Consider the following 18,246-nt stretch of genomic DNA (forward strand, 5'->3'; position numbering starts at 1 on the left):
ATACAAGAAAATGGTCTAGTGTAAGGGAGAGTGAGCAGACACAATAAACAGGAAGATCAGCACCCTAAGCAATTCAGCAAGTGGAATAATTCAAAAAAGGCTTCAAATAATTATGCTGAGGAGAACCAAAAAGAGGGCCGGCTGGGTGGCTCAGTTGGTTAGAGCACGAGCTCTGAGCAGCAGCATTGCCGGTTCGATTCCCACATGGGCCAGTGAGCTGTGCCCGAGCTGAACTGCCACTGAGCTGCCAATGGGTGGCCGGATGGCTCAGCTGGTGAGAGCGTGTGATTCTAACAACAAGGTTGCTGATTCAACTCCCGCATGGGATGGTGGGCTGTGCCCCCATCTCCGTGTCCCCCCACAACTAGATTGAAAGCGGTGACTGGGCTTAGAGCTGAGCTGCACCCTCCACAACTAAGATTGAAGAACAACAACTTGACTTGGAGCCAATGGGTCCTGGGAAAAACACAATGTTCCCCTTTCCAATTCCCCAATACTGTTCCCTTCCCCAATACCCCAATAAAATCTTTAAAAAAATAAAAATAAAAAAAGAACCATGGAGATAAAGAAAAGGGTAAATCGTAATGAAAGAACAGGACACTATAAAAAGGACAGCCAGACTTGAAAACTAATCAAATATCACTTCTAAAGCATAGGTTATAATCACTAAAATAAAAAACTCAGTAGACAGAGTAAATGGAGATTAGACCCAGTTTAAGAGAAATCTGGTAAACAGGAAGATCAATGAGAAGAAATTATCCAGAATACAGAATCTAGAGATAAGGAGACCAAACATATACAAAGAAGTTACAAAACATGGAGGAAAGAATAGGGAGGCCTACATCTATTGACTAGGGAGTCCCAGGGCGGGTTGCAGATAATGGGGAGAGGCACTTCTCAGTGAGATGGAGGTAGCTTTTTCAGAATTGACAGAAGTCATGAATCCTCTCATCAGGAAATCACAGTGAGTCCCAAATGGGCTAGATATGGGAAATCCACCATAGATACACTATAGAACACAAAAATGGTAACATTTTTTTAAATCTGCAGGGAAAAGAGAGATTATTTACATTGAACCTAAAATCAAGTAGATAGAAGACCTTTTGTAGCAAAAACAGAAGTCAGAAGAGAGTGGAATAATATCTTCAAAGTGATAAGAAAAGATAAGATTCAATCTAGAAATCTATAGTCAGCTAGGTCATCATTAAGAGTATGGGTGAAATAAAGACAATTTTAGAAAAGCAAAGATAATAACTTAACCACCCATAAACTCTGATTAAAAATGTTCTTTAAGAAGAACATTAAGGGTGGGCCGAGTGGCACGTTGGTTCAGAACTGGCTTGGGACGCCAGCTCTGAGCAGCAGGGCCCCGGTTCGGATCCCACATATGAGGGCCAGTGACACTGCACCCTCTACAGCTAAGATGCTGAACAACAGCTCAACCTAGGGCTAAGCTGCTGTGAGTCGCCGGCGATGGCGTAGGCTGCAGTGAAGCTACAGTGGGCTGCCATAAGCTATCGTGTGTGGCTGGCAGCCAGTGTGAGCAGCTAGCAGCCGGTGTGAGCTGCCGTGAGCTGCCGTGAGCGGCTGCCCAGAGGCCGGCGACAGATCTGCCTCACCCGGGAAGAGCACAATGATAATACCAACATGGGCCAGTGAAGCCACGTCCTCCAAAACTAGACTGAAGAACACAAAGGACAGCAACTTGTCTGTTCCCCTTCCTCCCATTCCCCAGCACTGTTCCCATCCCCCAATTCCCCAATAAAATCTTTAAAAAAAAAAAAAAAAAGAACATTAAACACAGAGAAGAGGATTGCAAGAAATAATATTGAGCGAATAAGCTGGTAAATAAATCTGAATAATTCTAACTTTTAAAAATATATAATAATGATAATTAAATGGGAGGGGACAAAAACAAAATTAAGACTAAAATAACATGAAAAATGAAAGTTGAAGCATTTGAAGACTCTTGTATTATGAATGAAAGCTATCTGTTACCTTTAGACTTCCTTGGGACAAATATATTTTTTTAATTTTAAGGTAACAACAAAAAAATTGAGTAGACTATAAAACTTCTACATGAGTAGAAGAAGGGGAAAATAAAGAAATCTGATGAAACTGATGAAAGAAAGAAAGACAAAAAGAAACAGAAGCAAAGAAAAAGCATGGTATTGTCAATAGAAAACAAATAGAAGGTGGCAGAAATAAATGTAATTCTATCAGTAACACCATAAACCCAAAAATACTAACTTTGCCAATGAAAAGACAGATATTCTCCAATTAGACATTTTTTTAAATTCAGATACATATTACTTTTAAGAAACATATAAAACATCATGATTGAGAAGGATTAAGAATAAAACTACCAAAAAAGCAATATTAGGCAAATATTCACCAAAATAAAAACTGACTGACTATACTAATGTTAGATGAAAACAGAAGGCCAAAAGCTTTACCAGGGTTAAAAAGAATGGCCCATTACGTGGTAATAAAAGAAATAATTCACCAGGAATATGGCTCCTAGACCTGTATACACCAAACTATACTGCTTTGTAACCTATAAAGCAAAAATTGATAGAATTAAAAGGTGAAATAAGCCAAACTACAATAAGTTATATGATATTAACAGGCCTCTAATTAAAACAAATAAATCAAGCATGCCAACAATAATGAGGATATGAATGATTTTGATATCACAACAGTCTGAGCTCATAAACATATACAAGACACTGTTCACAACAACTGAAGAATACATATTCACTTACTGTACCCATAAAACATTTATTAAAACAAAAATGCCTATTTTCTAAACCACAGCGCAAATCTCAGCTGTTAACAAAGAATCAATATCATATGGACTGCAGTATGGCCAACCAGCTGCTAATAGACCTAAACTTCCTATAGATAGCAACTATAAACTTGAACAAAATACAAAACTCCAATGACTGAAGGACTGGAAAGTGAACCGGTGCAGGAAGATTTGGGGGGCTTTGGGGAAGGAGTCAATGCTTGGAATAAAAGAACAGCACAGGGAGCTGAAAGCAGGCCTAGTCAGTGCTATACAGGATGACTTATACGCCAATAAAAAGCCTGCTATCTTCAGGCCTGAAGAACCAAAGGACAGAGTTCAGAGCAACAAAGTGGCTGGAAGACAAGTGGGGACATTTGGGAAAGCGAGATCCAAAAAGGGAGACCCCAAAATTCTGTATATCAATTCTATCCAAACCTCTGGATAAACTCTACATGGAACACACTCTAGCCAAGGATAAAAAAAGGATGCTTCCCAAGAGACAATTTTTTCAGTTTGAGTCTAATCAAATTAACTGCCGGCTAAAATACTGCAGAGAAACAGAATCCGCAGTCTTCACAATATTACATTTACAATATCCAGAACACAATCCAAAATTACTTCACATTTGAATATCTAAGAAAATGTGACCCATTTTCAAGACAAAAGACAATAAATGAAGACAACAGAAAAGGTAACCCAGATGTCAAAGAGCAGACAAGAATTTAAAAGCAACGGTTATCACTATGCCTAAAGACTTACAGGAAAGTATGCTCGTGATGAATGAAAAGATAGGAAATCTCAGCAGAGATAGTGACACTATAAAAAAAGAACCAATGAAAACATCATATGGTCCACATTCTCTAATCACTATATATAGAATTATAAATCATTTGTGAAAGATGGCAAAAAAAATGATGAAAAATTATAAAAATTCAAATAATTTATAGGTATAATAGATAACAATATACAGCACATCCTAGAATAACATTTCAATGTTATTTCATTATAACGTTGATGAGATGCTGCAGAAAATTAACTCTTGTTTATATCAATTAGCCTGCGATAAAAATGGTTTTGTTACACATCATTTTGCTATAAATGACATTAAGTGAGGACTTACTATAGAATACTTTGTGCCATACATTGTTATATGTGCTTTATATATATTAACTTATATAATCATCTTAATTTTATAAAGTACATGCAATTATCACCATTTTTGTCAATAAAGAAACTAAGGCACAAAAGGGTTAAATTACTCAAGGTCACTCAGGCCAGAAGGTGGTGGAGTCAGAAATTCAAACCCAGTAGGCCTATCTGTAAATTCTTAACTAGTATGTTGTACTGCTTCTTTAGAAAAAAAAAATTATTATGGAAATTGGAAAATATTTAAAACTGGATACTGAAAATATTACATATCAAGATTTGTATTCAATTAAAGGTGTGCTAACAGAAAAATGTAGAGCCTTAAATATACCCATATACATTAAAATGAAGAAAGAGTAAAGTTTAATGAGCTAAGTATTTTACTCAAGAAGTTAGGAAAAAGCAACAGGAGTAAATCTGCAGAATATTAAAAAGAAGGAATAAGAAAAACAGAAATAGAAATTAAAGAAATGGGAGACAAAAAGTAGTACAAAAGAAAAAAATTAAACCAAAGCTAGGGCCTTGAAAGATTAATAGACAAACCTCTACAATTAAAATTAATGAACTAGATTTGCATTCATTAACATGGATAAACTTGGAAAACATTATTGTGATAAATGCAAGTTGCACAATACAAAACCATTTATGTAAATTTTAAACATACAAGATAACACAATATACAGTTTATGACTACATAACACAAATGTTATAACAGTTTAAAAACCATAGGAAGGATTCACACCAATCTCAGGGTGGTGGTTTCACCTGGGGAGTAAGTTAAAGGGATGATAAGGGATGGGGTGGAAGGATACTCAAGTCATATTCATAAGTGTTAATGTCTCTCAAAAAAGAAACAAGTCCTTAAGCAGATATGGCCAGATCTTAACATGGGTTAAGTCTGAGTAATGGGTAGGTAGCTTCTGGCTTTTGTTTTGTTTCATAGGGGTTTTCCTGTTTTAAATATTTCATAACTAGAAATATTTTATACTGGCTACATTTGTTTACTTCTTCACTGTCTGTCTCTCCCACCAAACTAGCTTCCTGGGGGACGGACCATGCTGTGTCACACTCATCACAGTGTGCCCTGAGTCTAGAAGGCCAAGGAACGCTTGACAACTAAATAAACAAAAATGAGGGAAAATGGAAACATGCGACCCTTAAGTGTAACTTCTGGTCTAGAAACACTAAGATTCCTTGATTGCATTATGGATTTGCTCAAGAGGCAAGAATGATGGATTAGAAAATAATGAGAGCCTTCAGCTCCCAGCTCAGTGCTCATTACAGTTTCTCTTTCTCTCCTGCTTACTACAGAATGAGGGCATTGAAGGGTTCCCCAGATAATAAAGAATGGGGGTACAAATAATAATAATTACAATCACAGAAGCTGCAACAATAGCTAATATTTGTTAGCTGCTAAGGGACAGGTATGTACTATCTCATTTAAAGCTCACACAATCCCCAAGAGGTAGATGATAGTACTCTGCTGAAGATGATGAAATTGAAGCTCAGAGGGGCTCAGTCCTTTCTGAGTTGTCTGAGGTTATACTGCTCCTTTAATATGATCAAGAAAAAACAAAACAAATGGCAATCCACCTATGATAGCTATTCTTCTAGAAAGAGTCCCTTTAGTGGGCCCACTTCTAATTTCCTCTGAGTTTGTTTTTCACCTGTTAGGCATTTGTGAGTGTTCTCATGAACATGTCCTCCTGACCCAATGTGGCTGGGACACCCCTCCTATGTGTGTATATATACAGCAATAACCATGAGAAGCGGACAAGCCCAGAATGATCATGTCAGTGTTTTCTCAGATGGGAAAACAGGCTGTTAAGGGCTGAACAGTGTAATATAATCACCAGTCCCCTAAAATGGGATGGCTTGGAGATAGGTTATTTATTGAGGTAACTAAGGTAAGTCACTAGGGTGAACCATAATCCTATCTGACTGTGTGTCCTTATAAGAAGAGGGGATTAGGACACAGACATGCACAGGAGGAAGACCATGTGAGGACAGAGAGAAGATGGCCATCTAGAAGTGAAGGAGAGAGGCCTCAGAAGAAACCTACCCTGCCGACACCTTGATTTTGGACTTCTAGCCCCCAGAACGGTGAGAAATAATCTCTTCTTTCTTTTTTTTAATCCACTGGAAAGCTGAAGTCTCAAAGAAGTTGAGAGAAACCAAATTTCAGAGGGACTGGGCCTTTCCTAAGTAAGCAAAACCCAGCAGCCACTTTCTGGGGCCCAGGTTGGACAAGGAGCTAATCAGCATCTGATGAAAAATTGTGTGGAAGTTGGAAGGAGCCAGCCAAAGTTTCATCCACCCTGTGTGCTGTAATGATGGATGAGACCTGGATTAAAGCTGCTCTGAATCTGTGCCACCAGATTTTTACCAAGTGTGTGGTGGCTGGCAGGAAGTGGAGACTGGGATGGAGGGCAGAGTGACATCTCCGTTGTCATGTGGGGGCTGAGACCTGAGCTCTTCGTATCCTGCCTGAAGATACTGAAACCAGTGGTGAGCTGAAAGAAATTAAAGCTGCAATCCAAGCTAACTCGCCTCAGCTCCTGATTAAACCAAGAGTTAATCTCCTCAGCCCTGCTGCCTCTTCCTCACCTCTAGAGACGCCAGCTGAGGACAAAGCTGTCACACAAAGAACTGCGGAGAAGCCCAGGCTGGCCAAGCCTCACCTCAGGTCCACAAGCCCGTGACAGTGACATCATTAGTGTTTAAGCCAGTTTGATTTCTGTCATTTCCAACCAAATGAGGCGTAGTGGATACAAAGCACAAGCCCCAAACAATTATTTACTATAGAGTATATACACAAATTAATCATGCAAATTCTTGCATAATGAGCAATACACAATTTCGGAATAGTCATGGTATCCTCTAACTACTGACTAAATTAACTTCATAATGCTATGAGTGAACCAGACAATACTATAAAATAACTCCAATTATTTTTCAAACAATCATTAGAGAACTTAAACTATAAAGTAGACCGTTGTGTCTTCACAGGGGCCTTTGTGGGGTGTGTTCTAAGGAGCCCATCAGCACCACTCAAAACACTGGCGAATTCCTATTTTGAAAGTGCCTCACCATAAATTAGTTTATTATTTTACCATCTACCTCAACCATTACATGGCATATCTACCATGCTGAAGAAGGACAAGACAGAGAGATTCAAATTGTTAGCAGAGACCATGAAAATGCTAGTGAGATGATTCTAAACTGAATCTGAGATTAAAAGAAGCATCGAAGACAGACAAAACGTTTTGAAGTAAAAATAACCACTTAAAAATTGAAAAACACTTCAAAATACACAAAGTACCCTTTTATTTGAGAGTATCCCAAAAAACCTTTAAAAACTCATGCTTTTACCCCCCCCAAAAAAAAAAAACAGGGAACGCTCACAGACTCCATATTTTCATGCCAAGTTTTAACCTTCCAAACTGGAGTGATATTTTATGAATCAGTTTATAAGGTCCTAAAAATAAGGAGCTATAAAGGAAATAGGATCAGCCTGTCCCCTCTCTGGGGGCCCCAAGAACTGCTGGAAATTCAAGCTCAGGAGGCCCCAAGAGAAGGCAGCAGTTCCTTCTCGGTGGTCTGCCCTGGAGGAGGTGGCTTACCTCGCCCAACGTTCAGGTAAACTGCATGCTTCAGGGAGGAGGAGGAGTCACAGATTCTTCCCACCCTGCCTGAGCCAGCCGGCTACTCCCAGGCCATGTCCAAGGTCAGGGTAACACAAACTTAAGGACAAGGCATGCACAGGGACACCTACGGCCACCTGTTCAGCCATAAAGAAGCAGCTCCCATGGGAAATCTTTGATTCATCTGTTTAATCTTTCCAGGAAACTTCAACCATGTATTTTGCTGGGGTCCCAGTAAATTAATGTTCCCAATTTCTAAGCTCCCAGTGTTTGCAAGTTAATCCACACTAGATAGCACCTCATCGACGGCTCATTAGCTGAGCCTACGAAGAGGTTCATTGTCTTTCTCAACACAGCCACCAAGGTCATGGGGACTTCATGCAGAGCAAGAAGGACTGGACACGAGATGGACCTTTCTCCAGTGTCTGTGCTCATACCCAGGACACAGTGGGAATTGGCACCACCTTCACACACCGAGAAGCATGTTGATGTGAGCTTTTGGGGGCAAGGAAGGGGAGATCATTTCTTAAGCAAATTCAGAAATTTCTCTGCACCCTTGCATGGCTGCGCTTGTGTAAACTGAGTTTCCATCAAATCCTCCCCACCCTGGCTTTGTTATAGTTTCATTTCCTTCCTCATAGGCTAAACAGTCTATCGAAAGGGTGCCTTGACACCAGCCTCCGAGACAAAAATGCAAACACCAGCACAGTTTATCATTCTGTCAGCAGCCCATGGTATCACAGCCCTGGAAAGGAGGGCAGCTGGTAATGAGACATTCCATGACCCTGTCCACAAGCACCCTGGGTTTCTGGTGGCTGATGAGCAGCTGATGAGCGCTGGTTTGAAACTAAAATATACTTGCCCTTGGATTTCACAGTTGGGACCTGCTTGGTGGTTCTCACCTGAGAAAGCCACTTCCAGTGGCCCACAGGTTTTAGACTCCTTAGCCAAGTGGCTCTCGGCTCCAGCTGAAGTTTAGAACCATGTGGCGAGGTTTAAAGTCACCAGATGCCCAGACTGCCCCCAAGACCAACTAGAGCAGCTCTCTGGGGGTGGGACCCAGGCGGGAGTAGTTGTTAGGCTCCCCAGGGGACACCCATGGACAGCCTGCACTGAGAACCACTGGCGTAGAGTGACCATATGTTTGGAGCAGCTACGGAACATGCCCAAAGATTTAGAATGACCAACAGTCATTTACGTTGAAAGCAGATAAAGAACAAAGGATCCACCAAGACTGACCTAGACACGGTCAGACGGCCAGCATCTAAAATAACACACCAACCACAAGCCCGCACACACACCCAACTGGGATGCTCACTGAAACCCCTGCTTCCTACGAACGGGTGTTTTTTTAGTTACTAGTCTTTTTATACCAAGGTCTGTCTTCCCTGATTTTGTAAGGGTGCAGGAAGAAACAGAGCAAAACCCCAAAGCAAGGTGGCATGCTCTCTCCATATACCACTCGGAGCTCTCCTGGGTTTGCAGAGGTGGCCTTGATCCAGCAAAATCACCCCGCATGCCTCCCTCAGACTAGTGAGGGGGGTGAGGGGAGGAGGAGGGGAACCGCCTGTCCCAATCAGGACTGCAAGAAATAGCTGAGCCAGGCTGCAAGGCTCATTTCTAAATAACAAAGTTGTTCTAAATGAGAGTCATACAATTGACTTATTTCCAAGGTCACTGGCATACCAACCAAGATACAGTGTATTTTTACACAGTCTTTCAACAACTCCCAAAGGTCAGCCACAGGGTCCCATGTACTCCCCAGGGAAGGAAATGCCACTGGAGGGCAGCAGGCCACCTGTCTTCACAGGGGACACGCGCAGGCAGGCCGCTAGTGACACAGCACGACGTTGCTGCTGCCGGCCCAGGGGCCACACTTTGAGAACCACAGCTTTGTAGGTCCCCGCCTCCAGGCAACTCTAATTAGTGCAGCCAGGACTCAGGACCACTGTCTTAGAAAGGCGAGCTCTGGCTCAGGTGCAGAGGGAAACAGGTCCTCATCCGAGCTCTGCCACGAGCCTGGGGCTTGGTAACAATAAGCCATCGAGGTTGCTCAGGCCTCAACTTGCTCCTGGTCTCTAACACGGAGACGCTGCCCTAATGACAGGTTCCTTCTGGAGACGCCTTTTTCAAAGCGCTGCTCCATGTGAAATGCTGATACTAATCCACATAGAAAGGAAACGGAAGGGGCCTTAATTGCAATTTTAAAAAAAGCTTTCAAAAATACAGGGAGCCTCAGGAACTTGCTCACAGGACGTTAGAGCATTGGAGGGGGGAAGGGGGTGCGGTTCTGGGGGGTGCAGCGGCGCCAGATGGGCGTGTGCTGTGCATCGGTTGTGCTGTTCCCCAGACTCACCTGTGAGCACCTGGCAGAGCGGCCCAGGGACCGGGGCCTCCGTGGAGGGGCTGGGTGTCAAGGACCATCTGCGCCTGATCAGGTGTTCTTGTCCGCTGAGCGAGCCCTGCGAGCTGTTGAGAGGCTGGATCAACACCTGCTGCTGCCCAAGCTGGATGAGGCCGACCTGCCCAGAAAAAGGAAAAGCGACCACCGTCGGTCACCCTCATTCACACGCGCCCGCAACCCCAACAGCCCAAGGGGCAGCAAGGCCGCCTGCTTCCCACATCCGGGCTTTCTCTTCACAGGGCGCCCCGATGCACGGAGCCCAAGAATGAGCTTCTGTGTGACCGGAAACATCCCACCAGCAGCTGTGTTGGGGAAAGAGACACCAGGTGTATGTGTGTGTGGTGGTGGGGGATTGGAGTACAACAATATAGGCAACAGCATTCATTTTCCAGCTTTGCTTCCAAAGAAGATGTATGACTTTATTATTCATAAAAACAAACTTGATTTTTAAAATCAGCCCTCCAAAAGTCCACCTGAGGAGGTTACCCCAAATGTGTTGGGAACAAATGACAATTATATCCTTACGGGAAAAGGTATCTCTCTCAGGTGATATTTAGAATTAAACACAGATGGAGTCAGTCAGACCTATACTATCACTAGTTTGATGATAGGGGAGTTGTCCTTTTTTTCAAAGCTTGCAGCGTTTAAGAGAGCATGGTGGCAAAGTATCCGATGGATTAGATTTGTAATTCTAATTTAAAGTGCATCGTTAATTTAGACTTGTGATTTTTAAATCTTCTTAAGTTTACAAGCAGCCTTAGAACGTATAAGAGAACTTCAGACTTTCCATGTTTATAAGCCTAACTTATTAGGTTTATAAGAATCACTTAAGTGCTTGCAAAGAGTTTGTTATTTTAATCAGACCACTAAAGAACCTGAAAATCAAACAGCATGTTAAATTTCTAAACGCATTTTGAAGGGTTTCAAAGTTTGTTAATCACCAAAGTTGTAAATGGAGCCAAAATATTATCCAACACCTCCTGAAAAGAGATTGCAAAAACGTGCTAGATGATCCACAGACCATGATTTGCAAACTGAGTGAAAAATTTAAGAACTAGGATTTCAATTTGTCACTTGCAGAGAGTGACTATTAAGCCTAAAAATACAGACATATATATGATGCAGAGAACTACACCCCTCACGTGGAACCAAAGCTGACAGTATTAAAACAACTTCCCCTCCTTCCCCTTGCCCTGCTGCTCGTGTTCCTCCTGATGAGATGTCAACAAGACAGACCTCCCACAAGGAACCCCACTGGGCCAGGGCTGGGGAAAGACCCCTGTTTGTGCACCAGGCTGCACCATCCATGGCCCCTCCCCCAGGGCGATGGTCAGGCTGCTTTGGCTAGCACAGGTTCAGTGCCACAAACATCCTTTCTTCTCTCTCACCACTGTTTTCTAAAAGCCATGACATACTAAACACGCACTTCTCAAACTCCTGTGCCAATCAAAATCACGTGGTGCTCTTGGGTGGGACCCAGGATGCACCCTTCTCACAGGTTCCCACGTGATACTGACGCTGAGGGTTGGGTACCACACTCTGAAAAGCACTGCTCTCCACAGCCCAGCAGTTCCTCCATCCTCACTCAAGCCGAATGACACAGGCCGTCTGTCTCCCGAAAGGCGGCCTGGATAACAAGCCTCTTTGAAAGTAAATCAGATCAACGAATAAGACCGCCTACGAACTTTAGTACCCAGAACACAGGGTGCGACTGGACTTACTGCTCTAAGCAGATTTCAAGGTTTGCAGTTCATTAGAACTCTGCCAAGAACAACTCAGAGGTTTTACTGCCCAAATAAACCTGTCTGAAAGTGGCAATGCGCGGCCTGCGGGAACGCATGGCTTTCTTCCCTCCCTTTGAAGTTAAAAACCCGAGTTTGCTCACTACAATACTTTGGGGAGACGGAAGAAGTGGAGGCGGGGTGGGGGTGGGGCGGCTGTCAGGGTATACAGAGCCCCACTACCACTGGGTGTAAAGAAAGCGTCAGGGCGGAACACCTCAGTGACTGTGGATGAAGACGCCCACGGGGAGACAGAGGTGGCAGGTATGGCACAGTGCCTGGATGAGCCCACACCAGGAGACCTGTGTGCCTGGAGGGGGCACCTGGATCTAAGGAGGGGCCTGACTCTTCCTGAAATGCTGGGGCTACAGGAGGTCAAAGGCCCCCCCTTGGGTCTGGCATGTTCAAAGCCAGGTATCATTTGTTCAGTCTACTGTTGGCTTCACAAGTTGAGGCATAAAAGGTCAGTGAGCAGGTAGTTCTAATGTGACACAATATAGGGAGCCTCTCACCTTGGTGAGAAATCCTATAGGTACACACACATACACAGGCTCCTGGGGCAAGTTTTTGCTTTAGAAGGTCTTGTTTGGAGGGACCCACATGCTAGCTCGTCACCTTGTGCCTTCAAATCCTCTCCTCCTCTGCCACCCCCACCCCCCACCACTGCTATCCCCGGGGACTCCTGTTCAACAGCCAGGAAAGCTCCCCATGGTCTCTAGGCCAGTGATCCTCAAAATGTGGTCTCAGACCAGCAGCAGCACCTGGGAGTTGGCCAGAAATTCCAGCTCTCAGGCCACACTAGGGCCTAGCAATCAGGGTGACAAATTTTTAGGGGATCTCTGATGCCAGCTCCAGGTTGTGAACCACTGCTCTTGGGTAAATTCTAAATGCCTTAGGTTGGCATCCACATCCCCGCCTTACCTAATCCATACACCTGTCCACTCAGGGTACTTCCCACCATCTCCTAAAATAATCACCTCCCATCCCACAGTCAACTCATGGGCCCCATATCTTGGGAAGGCCCTGGCCCTGGCGGCTTTGCCATCCCCCCTCAGTCTTAGAACCTGAGGCTAATCCTGCTCCCACCCTTCAGCCACCCTACAGGCTCCCGGGCACTTCCTTCCTGTGCAGACCTGTATGCGCTCCGGGGCAGAGCCCGCACAGTATTTCTCTGAGTCTTATTGGGAGCCAACCGGAGTGGCCTACCTACGGCAGGTGTGAGATAACGATCTGATCATTTTGTCAACAGTGTTGATGGATCGGTTGGTGTATAACTGGAAAAGCCTGGAAACAACCTGTGGGGCAAGAGAGGGGACGTGTTTTCACTGCCTTAACGTGCCAGGCTCTCACTGAACAATCTCACAGACTTTATCTATTTCATTCTATCAACAGTCATGCACAGCCAATGTTATTTACCCCTTGTAGGGCTGCACCCAGGGAGGTTTCAAGGAGGTGAGTGACACACTCCAAGATCACAGCCCCAGACGGCCGAGCCGTCTCATTTCCTAAAGAACGTGAGCGTGACCGACCGTGCCTCTGCATGCGCATGTGCAGAAGCTCGCACACCGAAAGGTTAACTGGGGGCCTCTGGTTCCCTCCAATGTACTGGCTGCAAAAACGGCTCCTGTTGGACACAGCCGAGGTCAGGCAGCTGCAGCATTTCATAGTTCAGGAAATAAGCTCCAAGAATGCAATCTGTCTACGATGTCTTCAGTTCATCATCCCATCTCATACTTCCTTTTTTTTTTTTTTTTAAATGTTGCCAACTAAACAAAAGTTCAAATGGGGATATCTAGTTACGTGCATTCGGTGATGGTCACGGGCAGCCAGGCGCCCATGAGCGGTGGTGGGTGTAGAGTCTCCGTGAGGCCGTGTGAACGCCCTTCCGGCGGGGAAGCTAGAGGCCTTAGAAATCTCTGATCCAAATTCTCCTCTTTAGTTCCCCCATGCTTCCAAACCTCACGACCGTTCTTTCCCTCCTTCTGACTTTCCTTAGCCTCCACTCAACTGTTTCTTTTTGCAAAGCTTTAAAAATGTGCCTTGCATTTTCCAAATACAGTAAAACCTTGGATTGCGAGTAACGTGGTTTGCGAGTTTTCCGCAAGACAAGCAAACATTTCTAATACACTTTAACGTGGTAAATGAACGATGTCTTGCAATATGAGTAGTTTGTTTCCAGAACGAATTATGCTCGCAAACCAAAGTATTACTGTATATTTATGCTGCGCATGATCAGTTCTTCAGTAATATTAATTGATGAGTCACTGAGGACCATGCACCTTCCCCACACCTGTATCAATATACAGATGTATGGTAACGTCACTTGGTCTATTTGCTCCCTTCCGAATGCTCTCCATACCATATAATTTTTTGCCGAAAGTAATTCCTGCTCTTCTATATGTAATCAAGGAATGCTGCATGAAAAAGCTGGGTGCTTTTACAACCAATAAACAGAGAGTCTGATATCTCTTCTAAAGGGAGAGGCAACAGAATCCCAGACCTCCCTTCATCCCGGGAGTTGTAGAAACGCAAGCTGCTCTCTTAAGAATGGTGTCCCCAACTCTTCTAATCTAAGCCACCCGCTCACGGACCAGCTGACCTCAGCCCCCGCCATTCCTATCTGGACTATACTTCTTCCCGCATGGACCAGAGGTGAGCATTCCCACAAAAGCTCCCAAGCGGGTAGGGAGGAAGAACTATCCAACTACGAATGTAAGAAGCACCACCAATGCTGTCCTGCCAAAATGGCTGCTGGCACTGCAGCGGGCTGAGCAGCCAGAGTCGGGGTGGGCTGGGACATCAGGTCAACCCCAGTGACCAACCTGGATGAGCGATATGCCAAGCAAGGGGCCCACGGGCTGTGACTCCCAAGAAGGCATGCTAGGAGCATCCCTGACCTTCTGTCCATCTGGGGTGGCCTGGAAAATACGCATGGCTACTTAACCTTCCGCAGCCCAGAGCTGCTGATGTCCTATCTGGTCCCAACATCTCACGTACAGCGCACGCCTGACAGGCCACAGCTTCGGCCAAGAAGGGGCTTGGCAGGCAGAATACCCAGAGCTTGTTAGTATTCATCTAAGGAAAAATGGCCACTGCTCCCCTCCTCTCTGTCCACGTCTCCTCGTGGGCAGGGATGGAAAACAGCCCCTTCATCCACTCACATCACACAAGCAGCACAGAGAGTCTTTTTAGAAGCCGACATTCACTCTATCCCTTGAAGGTCCACCTCCCGTGTCCCCTCTGGTGCAGTTTAACCTGATTCCAATTCTGCCGGCCTTCTGTGATCTGGTCCTAGTGACAGGACGCGGCTGCTCCAAACTGGCAAAGTCTTTGGGGCTGGGAATACCTTCCTCACGTGCCCAAACGTCTCTGCTTTGAAATTATGTGGTTACAGACACTCTTCCAAAATCCTATGTTAAGTCTAAGGATTCTCTGAAACATAAATGAAATGAAGAAGCATGAACAGAAAACAGTGACTACTTGAGCCTGTGGTCTTTGTAGATGCAAAAAGTCCAGCCTGCCCAGCTTTCCAAAATAAGACATGGAGCGGGGAAGCGCCACCAGCCCATCCATGCCTTGGCCCACGGGCCAACAAGGCTTTGGGGGGGAGGGGGAAGATGGAACCCGAGATTTACTCTTCATGCCCCTAAACAATTCAGCAATGATCTAGTCTAATCACGCACCCCTTTCAAATAGATACGAAACATCCCTGGAGACAGCATGGAGCCCGTGCGTCAGGGAACAGAGGCTGTGTGCCCCTGCGTTCCACCCTCTCCACTAAACTGCCGTGAGGATGCTATTGTAGATGTGGCCGGATTGAACTGAGCTCGACATCGGAATAAAGTTTTATTGAACACAGCCATGTCCATGTGTTTACTGACCATCCATGCCTGCTTTCTCATTCAAAGGGCAGTGCTGAGTAGCTGTGACAGAGACCATACGGCCTGCAAAGCCTAAAATACTGGCTATTTGGCCCTATACAGAGTTGCCCACCCCTGCTCTGCATGACTGTACATGTCGCCACGTGTGGCCACCAAAAATGGTCTGCTTAATGTTTCTTCCCTCCCACGCCTTGTAGCCAGGCTTGTCCTGACAGACACACACTGCCACACACACACATACCCCCCACATCTCCATCTCACAGTGCTTCCACCACAGTCAACAGAGACTGACACGTTACCACCCACCTGAATTGCCTGAAGCACATTTGAGAACCAACGCCAAAGCAAGCTGGGGTGCAGTGCAAACTTGGTTAGCCTAAGCACCTGTTTTCTTTGTGCATTTTGGGACCACCTTGCAAACAAGAGGTCCACCTCAAGCCACCATGCTCTCTCTTTCCCCCTGTCTTCAGTCCTTCTTCCACAGAGTGTACCTAAGAAGAAGGGTCCAATGTCCAGCTCACACGAAAGGGATGAACAAGGCAGACTAAATAACAGAAGTGTCTGCTTAAGCAGGAATTTAGAATCTGTAGCCTTAGAGGTCCACCCGCAGCTGGCACACGCTGAACTCGGCCTCTTGGCCAGGTTCCTTTATCTAAAGCACAGCGCCCTCACATGGCGCAGGAGGGAAGGACAGCCCTGAAAGCCCGGAGGACTGAAGTGAACCCTCGCTGCTCAGATGCCATCTGTGAGAGGGCCCAGCACTCAATGTTATCCAGATTTCCACCCTCGGCTCCCTCGCAGAGTGCTGCTCGCTGGAAACTTTACACCAAGAAGTATAAACTCTGACCTCTACAGAAACTCACTAAACCGCAGCAAATGGGATTCAGATGTTTCCATGTATAGTACAGTGATGTGACCTAGACTTTAAACAGTTTGGCAAAAACAGCAAAAATGATGTGGGCCTTCCAGTCCCTCCCAGAACATGATACAGCCTTGACCCGAGTCCTGCCGTGATCTGAGCCTCTCTCGCTCCACCTTAAGCCTCCTCGCCCACAGCCCACATTCTCTGCTCCGTTCCTCATCCGCTCCTACCAGGCCCCCTCCCCGGTCCATTACCCTTGTTTAACCAGAGAAGCCAATGTCTCCCAGCTGAGCAAAAGTAGATCACATTCTGACCAAGACTCAAAAGAGTCCTGAAGGGGACAAATGGTGAAGGTCAATCCCAGGGCATGACCCCCACAGGTCCCCTACAAAGCAGAAGTCTCCCCTAAAAATCAGGACCCCCAGGCTTTCTAGGCAACTTGTTGCAGACTACCTGGGTAAGGGCTAGGGAATTCTAGATGGTGGCGCCTGCTAAAGTGGAGGTGGGGAAAGCAGTTTTTTTGTGTGTGCAGACACAAAAGAATATCAGAAACTGCTTCCCCAGCAGCCGGTCATGGCAAAAGACAGAAAAACAACTGTGTGCTTCCTGCTCAGAGCCCACAACCAGGCTTTGCTGGGGGCAGCCCATCTGCCAGCCATGTGCGCTCCTCGGGGCACCATGGAGAAGCCGAGAAGCATTTGGTCCGGCACCAGTGCAGCCCAGTAATGGCTATGAGCACAGGCAGGGCAAGAGTGCACCAGGGACTTCCCCTGCCCCTCAGAGCACCTGCCACAGGTGCCTCCAATGCAGCAGGGCAGGGGAAGAGCTACTGTCACAGCAAGGGAGCTTCTGGAGACAGGAAGAGTCTTAGCACCAAGGTAAGTTACCCCCGAGGCCTGGCCCAGAGTGGGTGCCAGACAATGCCTGCTTGTGGTGTAAGGAAACCAGGATAGGAATACCCTCCCCCTCCTGGGTCTCAGGTTTCAGCTAATTAGAGTAAGTTAGTGGCCTGAGGGGGGACCCCTCCAAACTTCCTTTCCAGGCATAGAAAGACTCAAAAGGACGGAGGGAGGTACATGCCCACCACCTCATCCCCACACCCAAGAAGAGAGAAGATGTACACACACAGGTGTTCCCCATGCCACTCACACACACCTGTGCATATGCAAATATGTACTCTTCACCTGGGGAAGTGCGCCTCTCAGTCTAGGGGCCTGACAGGTTTAATCACCGCTAGACCTGCTCCACTGGGCGGGCTGCGGCATATTCCCCCTCCAGTCGGCGGTAGAGCACCCCTGGAGGCTAAGGTTCCCGCTGAGGCTCCCCCACCTCCATCCCAGTCCTTCCCGGGGACCACCCCCTGCGCCGCGACAGACCGACAGGCAGACCCGGAGAGGACGCAGGCAGTACCAGGCCGCCGGCGGCGCCGCAGGCGCTGATGGAGACCAGGGAGCCGGGGTGGCCTAGCACATGGCCCGAGTAGAAGCACAGCTCAGCGGGGCGTCCGCGGCGCCCGGTCGCGCCCGCCTCCTCCACCTCGAAGCCGCGGGATAGGAAGCGCAGGTCGCGGCGCAGCTGCAGGTAGAGGTCGCGCCCGAAGGCCGGCAGGTGCAGCAGCAGAGCGCGCTCGCCGGGCCGGGAGCGCGGGGTGGTGGGGGGCGCACGGGGGCGCCGCCGCCTTCGGGGCCCGGGGACGCCGGGCAGCGGCGGCAGGTGCACGTCGTCGGGGCGCACCCG

General features: G+C 46.4%; 1 protein-coding gene across 1 annotated transcript in view; it reads right to left on the minus strand.

The window, feature by feature from the left end:
* ADAMTS17 (ADAM metallopeptidase with thrombospondin type 1 motif 17) overlaps positions 1 to 18,246 on the minus strand; it is a gene marked incomplete at its 5' end in the record, with an annotated part of 284,197 nt that extends 265,951 nt beyond the window's left edge. The window contains 2 exons of the mRNA XM_019637849.1: positions 9,938 to 10,103; positions 17,920 to 18,246. Of these exons, the coding sequence (XP_019493394.1) occupies positions 9,938 to 10,103; positions 17,920 to 18,246 (493 nt within the window). The remainder of the gene's footprint in view (positions 1 to 9,937; positions 10,104 to 17,919) is intronic.

Source organism: Hipposideros armiger, unplaced genomic scaffold (genome assembly GCF_001890085.2).
Source record: "Hipposideros armiger isolate ML-2016 unplaced genomic scaffold, ASM189008v1 scaffold_35, whole genome shotgun sequence".
Taxonomy (NCBI): Eukaryota; Metazoa; Chordata; class Mammalia; order Chiroptera; family Hipposideridae; genus Hipposideros; species Hipposideros armiger.